Source organism: Crocodylus porosus, unplaced genomic scaffold, assembly GCF_001723895.1.
Source record: "Crocodylus porosus isolate Cpor-Errol unplaced genomic scaffold, CroPor_comp1, whole genome shotgun sequence".
In the NCBI taxonomy this organism is placed as follows: Eukaryota; Metazoa; Chordata; order Crocodylia; family Crocodylidae; genus Crocodylus; species Crocodylus porosus.
The window spans coordinates 2,999,242-3,008,550 of record NW_017728937.1 but is presented as its reverse complement, the minus strand read 5'-3'; the positions used below and the strand labels follow the sequence as shown (position 1 = coordinate 3,008,550).

Sequence of the window (9,309 nt, the reverse complement as noted above, 5' to 3'; positions counted from 1 at the left end):
CTGCCCGTCTTATTTACCGCTTCGCGCCGGTACGCTTAGCCACGCCTATCACTATGTCTTATTTTCGGGGTATGGCTTATATTGCGCAAATACGTAGAAATCCTGCTACGGCTTATTTTATGGGTATGTCTTATTTTTGGGGAAACACGGTAGCTTGTTCTGTGAAGATACAAGAGGTACGCAAATATTTTTTCATAATATTAACTCTGACTAATGCACAGCTATTATCAGTGTTGGGTTTGTGGCAGGTTGCACATGCTTAGTTCAGCTGTGTGAATCTAGCACTTTAAAAATAACAAAAATCAAGCAAACAAAAAAAATAGTAGGAGTCTGAACCAGGCATCATATAGGAAGGCTCTGTTTAAGTTTGACTGCTGTAAAAGTGCACTTAACCCACAATTAATTTGTGGGCTTAAATGACTCTATGCATTTGCACTTTAAATAAATAGACTGCATTGTTGCCAGTCTTCCTTTGTAGCATCCTGTAATACCCCTGTTTTAAAAAAGAACAGTAGAGCTATGAGGGAGGAAATTTTGTCAGACTACTTGAGTGGAGGACTTCTTAGACTGAGAACTTTATCCTTCACTGCTGGAGTTGGACCGTCGTACTACAAAGGCATCATGTAATTTTTCTCTCAAGTTTGGCATGGGGGTTCTGGGGAGTGTATTTAATGCTGATTGCTAAAGCTGTTTAGCTGATGCCCACCTTGAATCTTCATGGGTGCATTTCTATTTATTTAATCTCTGTTCACCCAAGGTTTTGGTTGCGCATTAATAGAGGCTTTATAAAAAGTTGGAGGGAAATCTGTCAAAATAGTGACTGGAATAACTTGTCATTTTGTCAGGGATTCAGTGCAGTAACTAAAGTGTGGCCCATTGTTTTGTATGTGATTTTTTTTTTTCCCCCCCCCTAACTTATCACTTCTTAAAACATAATTATCCACTTCTAAATATGCATGCATACTAAATTATAATGAAAATTACACCTGGCAGCCAAGTGGCGGAAAGATACTCACCTGTGCCCTCCTTATCATCTGTCGAACCAGCCAACACTTCGAAAGTGTTAGATATTCTTCAGCTCCTCTTGGCCCTACAAGATGTAGGCAATAAGATAATTGTGCGAAATAGTTTCTGTTTTGGCATTGAGTGCAAACATCTTAAAGGTTTTTTTGTATAACTTGCATCATAATCCCTCCAGCTGCTGTGGGAGTTTACACTGCCGCTGGTCACAGGTTGTCCAGGCCTCAAGAAGCCCCACAGGCTGGATCTGGAGCCAGATATGTTTGACACCCCTGTCTTGCTCCTTAAAGGCGTACGTTGGCCACCTTTACTACTTTCACTTCACACATTGGCATTTAAAGAGATGGACATATCTAGTCTGCTTGCAAATGTTAAAAGAGTCAGAAAAGCGGTGCTTTACTTGGCACGCTTAATACCGAGCCCAGCACATGCCCAAAAGAGTCAGTGCCTTAGCTGGATCCAACTCGCCCATCATTGTTATAGATCGGGCCCATTAGTGGGGTGCTTTTGGTGCTTTTATTTAATAGCTGACGAAATCAGCTTCAGCTAAAAGCACCAAAAACCCTGCTGAAGTTCCCAGTGTATACAGACACTGTGGAGCTGGGTCAGAGTAATGTGCTGCTGTTTCTGGTAAAGTGTGGTGTTTTTAAATGTCTGCAAGCAACCATATACCTCTAGTATGTGAAGATAGGGTTTCCGAAGCTTGCACTCTTCATTTGTTCTTTGTCTCACCCTTTTAAAGTAATGGTATGCCAGTGTACCTTTCTACCAAAGAGATGTATTATTATGAACACAAGAAGTAAGGGTGGGAAATATATAGTCAGTCTCTGTGTTGCACATTCTAGTTATAATGTGGAAAGTGTTTGGTGTCACTTTTTTCAGGACAAATAATTTTGTTTTGTGATCTTCATACAATTTTTTTTTCTGTAAAAAGTTCCATTTTTACCTGAATCCAGGATGACTTCACATTTAAGATGACCCCCCCCGCATGCCAATAATTTATATTCTGTACATGGAAAATGTATCAGTTTTGTTACAATCTTCCATGTATAGAAACTAATTAATGAATGGGTATGTTTGGTTTTTTTTAATTTGTTGCATTTCTCGACCCCCTTCCCCACTTGCCGTGGTGGGGAAAGCAATGGCCAGGGACCAAACCTCTGCCACCTGCTGTGCTTTCCTGTCCTGTCCTTCCCCCTCCTGTGGCCTGTTCTATACAGAAGTCAAGGGGTGGTGGGGAAAGGCTGCAGGCCCCCTTCCTTGCCAAATGAGCCATTGTGGCTGGGGGCAGGCAGTGGCTCTGCTCTGACTTCAGCCCAGGGTCAAAGCTAGATGTGAACTGCTGCCTTCCCCAGGCCAGTGTTCAAATCTAAGACTAGGGTTTTTTTCACCCTCCCCCCCTTTGCTGATTTTGGGGATGGGGGAAACTTGTCTAGGATCTGAATAAATGTGGTAACTAGACTGGTGCATTTGCTGGCATTGCACATTACACGTTTCTATTCCTGATGATCACTTGCAGTTTTGGGGTTTTTTGCTTATTGTACCAAATGCTTGTATTTGGAAGGACAGGAGTTTGAGAATTAATTACTTCTTTAGCAGGAGTTCTTTTAGTCTACCTAATTTGTATTTTTTCTTATATGAACTGCAGTTGTTTACTTTCGCTTAATATTTTTTCCAGTGGTTAAATGAAGAGAGAATAATCCAGCGGCTTGTGGAAATTGTGCACCCTTCTCAAGATGAGGATGTGAGTACTACTGTGATGCTTCTATAGTACCAGTTGTTTACCTAATTACTTATATTATAAGAAATAAAAACACTTCAATTCTACTTTTTTCCACCTACATAAAACCTTTAATCAGAAAATAGAACTTCAATGTTGATAATGACTTCTAGGATTTGTTTGGGATTTAGGCAGCTTCTCCTACCTGTACCAAGGTTCTGGTCCTGTAACTCTTGAGTATTTGTGTTTTTAGGATTCAAAGTGATCTTTTACCAGTGCTATTCTGCTTGATTATTGGGAGTTGTCAACTTTTAGAGGCGTACCTTGGTATTCAGGAAGAACCTGAGGATTTAGAAATATGTAGCTAAGTTTTTCTTACCTTTTTATATAAAAACAAATTGCATGAGAACCAATGAGCCTGTTCGTGCAAACCTCATAAATTCTGGACTGAAGAATTAATTTAAACACCCTTAAACAAAACCTTTCTTTTTCAGAGGCATTCAAATGCATCCCAATCACTCTGTGAAATTATTCGCCTGAGTAGAGACCAGATGTTACAAGTACAGAACAGTTCAGAACCAGATCCACTGCTTGCAACTCTAGAAAAGTATGTTTTGTTTTCCTTCTGATTTATTGGCCCTTTGCCTTTAGGGGTGTAAATATCATTTTAAAAAATATCAATCAGGACTCATAGAAATGATACCTTTTATTAGACCACCAAGATTTTTTCAAAAAAGATTCTTTAATTGCATGCTTGCTGGCACAAACACCCTTTATCAGGCATTGGAGAAAAGATTGTAAAAGTTCTCCTGGGTAGAAATGAAAGTTCATATTTCATTGGATTTCACAGAGTCATTAGATGGAAAACTCTGGGCAGCCAGTTCATAGCTTGTATAAAGCTAACTTCCTCTATATCTGTTTAAACAATTAACTGATAATGCAACAGCTCTAACACAGCTGCTGCTGGGAGCCACTTCTGCAGCCCTTAGACTAGGGGGACTGTAGAAGGAGGCAAGCCCAGCCAGACAGCACAGCCCAGGGGAAGCCCTCCCTTGGGACAGAGCTAGGAGCACCTCCTGAGGGAGCAGCTAATTACTTAATTGATGAGTCATTAGGCTGCTTGCTATTTTCCTCTTAGGCTATAGGTACTAGTTCCTCTCATGCCTCTTGCCAGCCCTGCTGGGGCACTTCCCTGACTTCCCTTCCCCCTTCTTCCTTGCCAGACTGTGTTGGCCTGCAAGTTAACCAGGTATCACTTCACTTATCGGTTAACCTTTCATATCCCTACTTTGCCTAATAAAATGCTACCATCTTATTTTTTTTATCTTTGGAAAATGGCAGATTTGTACTTTCAAAGTACATTTTGTTGCCCGCATGTAATGGGTTTATCCTGCAGTAATTTATGCAGGTGAGCAAAGCCTAATTTGATCTCATATCAAACAGTATTTATTTATGTGGTCTGTGTTTAGTAGTCTTGTCCTGAATTTAATTGTTGATTTTAAATATTTTAATGAAGGCAACAATTTTGAAGTGGGGAAAAAGTAACAAAAACTATTTTGGCAAACGCGGTGCAGTGTGGGGGACAAAGAGGGGAAGGGTGTATGTTGTAATTATAGTGTAGAAGTTGGTTTCCATTTTAAGAAGCTGTTTGTTAAACTTTGTCAATGTCTTCTCTCCAGGCAAGAAATTATAGAACAGCTATTATCAAATATCTTTCATAAAGAGAAAAATGAGTCTGCAATAGTCAGTGCAATCCAAATATTACTGACCTTACTTGAGACGAGACGACCAACGTAAGATTTCTTTTCTTTTTCTTAATAAGAGTTATGCCACTGCTGAATTTCTTTTTGCTAGAGGTAGCAGGAAAGCATGGTATACTGAACTTGTATCAAAGATGGATGTCTGCTAGTTTTTTACTTGGAAGGTTTTTTGTTTTGTTTTGTTTTATTTGTTACATTTTCCTGTCCTACGTGGATAGAAATATACAGTCAGAATAGACAAAATGTAAACAAATAAACTTAAAGCTAGCATTTGAGAAGAATAATGTCTTATCTTTTGAAATTCGTTATTCAGGCCTTCATATTGGGCAGCTTATTTTTCATGCAACCATCTTGTCTATTTAGGTATTCGGGGTTCCATTGTACCTGAGCTTATAGTGGATCTTAGCCCTTGAAAGCTTCCACCACCTCTCTGGGTAACCTGTTCCAGTGTTTTACTACCCTCCTAGTGAGAGAATTCATCATAATGGCTAGCCTAAACTTCCCTTGCTGCAGCTTGAGACAGTTGCTCCTTTTTCTGTTATCCTCCACCACTGAGAACAATTTAGCTCCATCCTCTTGAATTTCCCTTCAGGTAGCTGAAGGCTGCTATTAAATCCCCCCTCAGTTTTCTTTTCTTCAAACTAAACAAGCCCAGTTCCCTCAGCCTCTTCTTAGAAGTCACTTCCCGCAGCCCCCTCACTATTTTTGTTGCCCTCTGCTGAATTCGCTCCAATTTGTCCACATCCTTTCTGTAGTTCAGGGCCCAAAACTTGGACACAATACTCCAGATGTGGCCTCACCAGTGCTGAATAAAGGGGAATAATCATTTCCCTTGACCTACTGACAGCACTCCTACCAATGCAGCCCAGTATGCCTTTAGCTTTCTTTGCAGCAAGGGCACATTGCTGGCTCATAATTGGCTTATTGTCCACTGTAATATAGTCACTGTGACTACATGTAGCCATTATTGCTGGTATGCTGTATGTGAACTTTTTTAACTCTTCTCCTTGTTCCAGCTTCTGGTGCTTTGAGGTATGATAGTTGCACCTATTTATTTTTTTTAAAGACAGTGCAGGGAAGCAAGGACATAGAAATATTTTGCATGGTTCTGCAGGATAAAAAAATATTTTTCTATCCTCAGTTGACAGCTTCTCTCTCCAAACCCAAGCCTGTTTCAGACCTGTTTTTGTCAACCTTTTTTATACTCGAAGCACCCCTCAGAAAATATTGGTGTTTATTTTTTGCTCTTACTTTTTTTGATTACAGAAAAATAAGAAAGCAATTCTTCTGTTGCAAAGAACTCATACCACAACGTGTTAGAATTTTTTTTTAACACTGTGGATTCCCATGTGAAAATGCTGAACTTGTTTTGTGAATTATGTTTGCACACCTAACAGTGTTAACACTGTGTGGCACTCTCTGCATCCTTAAAAAGATCTCGGGGCACCCCAGGGTGCCACCGCATTCCTGTTGAGAATCACTGGTGTAGATGGAGGTAACAATTGTATCTCTACCAAAGGATACTGATGCAAGCTATTAGAATATAACTACTGAATCCCAACCTGCAAGATTCTATAATGATACAAATGTAGTAGAACTATTGGCATCTTCATCTAGTGTCAGGCTCATGCAGACTTAACATTTAGATTATAACAGTAGATGTGGTTCCAAACTCTCCTTGTAACAGTAGATGTGATTCCAAACTCTCCTTCCTCTGCCCTCCATAGGCTCTGAGCTGTTACAATACGACTGTCTATATCCTGAGACTTAGCATACTTAAATGTTACGCTAGTAACATTTTACATAGTTTTCAGCATCAAGTGTGTGATGGTAGACTGAGTTGCTAAAACAGTATGTAGACTAGAGCAGGGTTGTCTGGATCCAGCCCATGGAGCCATATCACTTGGTCTGTGGGGTTTCCTGGAGGGGCGAAGAATCTGGGCATAGGGTGAGCAGTACTGTGTTTAACTCCCATGGCTTCCTGCCCCTACGTGCCCTGTTGCTGGAGGTGGGCCTGGATTTAGCCTTCAAAGATTGCTGCAGCCAGGCTAAGTACAGGCAAGCAAAAAGCCTGAGACTGAATCAGTTCAGTCATTGCAGGTTAGTCTAAGCTGAGTAGATTGAACCAATAAACAAATGAACAGACATTCACTTTTGATTCCAGAAATGAAGCTGTATGCTTGCAGTGGCACAGACTAGAAGCTGGTGGGTGTTGGAGCATGTCTCTCTGCTTGGCTGGAGCAGACAGCTTGGGCCAAAGCTAGCCTGCTTACTGTGTGAGGGCAGGTTCATAGGGGAGGTGCAAAGCATCCTGGGATGCTGGGGGACTGAGGTTAACTTGAATCTGGAGAGGATCTGGGACAGACGTTCAATAAACCAATTTAACCTAAAGCAGTTAAGTCTGATACTACATCCATCCAAGCTTATCTTAAACTGATATCAGCCATTTTGAAAGCAATTTATGTGCACTGAACTTCTATCGTGTTACAGATTTGAATCAGATCCCGATCACTTATACTGGTTTATGTGTGATTTCAGTCCCTGGCGTCAAACTCTGACTTGTGATGGGGGGGGGCACTGCATCTGTAGGACACCCCTGAACTAGAGCTTGAAACCTGCCTCTTGATTATATGTAATTTTACAACTACTTGAATTTTGGAAAGTAGCTAAGTTGCCTATTGCCTTCATATATGTTACATGATTTTTTATCTTGCAAATATGGAAAACTTTGTTTTTGCTTACAGCTTCTATTTTTGCTGTTGAAGTTGAAACTATTTAATATTAAGTGACTAAAATATATATCTGATGTAGTTAAGGGATGGTTTGATAATAGACTGAGTGGCTGTAAAGTAACAAGTTGAATCTTGTTCTATATTTTATAGCTCCCGAGTTATTTTTATTGGTGACTTCACTCTAGACTTAGCTCTTTTACTTATGTTCCTACAGAACTGGTATGAAGACTGTTATTTGATTTAAATTTTGTAACTACTTTTACAGTATTTCAAAATTAATCAGCCAAATTGTGTGTGTATGTTATGTATTTAGATTTGAAGGCCATATAGAGATCTGTCCTCCAGGTATGAGCCATTCAACATATTCAGTCAACAAAAGTGTATTAGAAGCCATAAAAGCACGACTTTCTTCCTTCCATGAACTTCTCCTTGAGCCTCCAAAAGTAAGTGAAATGCACAACTTATAATGTTAAAAACTGACTGCACATTTATTTGTATGAAATAATTAGACAGTCTCAACTGACTTGAAAAAAGGGCTAAATATTTTTGCAGGGGGTTAGGCGTGGTTTCTGATAACCAGTTAATGTGCAGACAGAATTCTTTTTTAATACTGACAGCTTAGTTATTCGTTACCAGGGATCTGGCTCTTCCATTCACTGTGGGAAAGTATGGATTTTCTTTTAAAAGAGAAAGCCAGAGATGTGGATTTCTCCTTTAAAACAGAGCCATAGATTTAGGGGTGGCGGTGGTTCTGGGTCCTTGTTGCTGTGCATATTCCCCAAGGATGGGCGCACGTTCTTTCCCTCTTTCTCTGCCCCCCCTCCCTCCCCCTCCCAATGTGTGTGGGGTAGAGACAGATGCAGGCTGTCCTCTGCAGGCAGGGACTGCCTCACCATGGTAGCATAGTCAGCATGGGGCTCCCAGCAGTGGCAGCAGGTTCTGCTCTCTGGGCTCTGAAGGTTCCTGGGGTGGGAGGCAGCACGCTGGGGAGCCCTGATCCTTCAGTGGGCAGCCTGCACTTCCCCTGCCCGGCTCCAACCTGGCTGTGCTGTCCATGGGGGAAGGGGTGGGGAAGGAGCTGGGCTCCACTCCAGCAGCAGCAGTTGCTGCTTCCTGTAGGCAGCAGCTGGGGCTCGGCTGTTGTTGGGACATGCAGGTGGCTCCTGGTCCTGTAGCCCTGGCAGCTGGGAGGCCCCTGTGGCAGGACTGCGGGCAGGCAGGGGGCTGTGCATCATGAGTGAGGGGTACCAGCAGTTTTGGGGACCTGGGGTGCTGTGGCCTGGGAACTGAACCCATGTCCTGGTGAGTGAAGAGGGCAGGAGGAGCTCTGATTTTTTTTTTTTCCTTCTTTTTTCCCCCCGCCCCATTTAAAAAAAAGAAAAAAAAAAGAAAAAAAAAAGCCAAAATCAAATGCCGAAATATAGGTATTTAGAATTTATTATAACAATTGAGACATTGGTAGGCTTCCATATTGCTTTGTAAATATTAAATTGTAAATATATCAGTAAAGCTTTGTGCTCTGCTGATACCTATAGATATAGGTATTAGGTCTGTGCAGAGTGGCTTTGGATTTGGCCGATTTTGGGGGACAGTGATTCCTGAATTGATTTGTCTGAATCATTCAAGCCCATCCCCTGCCTGCTCTCCTGCCCTGCTTGCCCCAGATCCTGGTACTTGGTGGCGGGGGGGAAGCCCCAACTTGCTGGGTGCTGGCCAGTGGGGGGGCAATCCCTGGTGCCCTGTGCTGCATGGGGGGGGCTCTGCCACAACCCCCCAAACTCTAGCCCTTTAAGAAAAAAAACCTCCCAAAACCCACAAATTACTGGTTCCTGCCTGGTGTGGGGCAATCTCCATTGCCCCATGCCACATGGGGGGCTCTTCCATGAGCCCCCAGAGGTTGCTGCAGGAGCTAGTGAGTCCTGGGGGTTTTTTCAGTTGTTTTTTCTTAAAGGGCCAGAGCTGGGGCAGGCAGGGCAGCCATGGGGGGGATGGGGGAAGGGGCAGAGGGGAAGCCCAAACTTGAGGGGTCCCCCCCACACACACACTTCCCCGGTCTGCATTGGCATTGCTGGCAGGG

The 9,309-nt window shown here is 42.2% G+C and overlaps 1 protein-coding gene across 9 annotated transcripts in view; it reads left to right on the top strand.

Annotated features, from left to right (window-relative positions):
• PPP6R3 (protein phosphatase 6 regulatory subunit 3) overlaps positions 1 to 9,309 on the top strand; it is a 104,660-nt gene that overhangs the window by 36,384 nt on the left and 58,967 nt on the right. For all 9 annotated transcript variants that reach the window (XM_019547270.1, XM_019547268.1, XM_019547263.1 and 6 more), the window contains 4 exons: positions 2,699 to 2,764; positions 3,235 to 3,347; positions 4,420 to 4,533; positions 7,546 to 7,675. In XM_019547270.1, the coding sequence (XP_019402815.1) occupies positions 2,699 to 2,764; positions 3,235 to 3,347; positions 4,420 to 4,533; positions 7,546 to 7,675 (423 nt within the window). The remainder of the gene's footprint in view (positions 1 to 2,698; positions 2,765 to 3,234; positions 3,348 to 4,419; positions 4,534 to 7,545; positions 7,676 to 9,309) is intronic.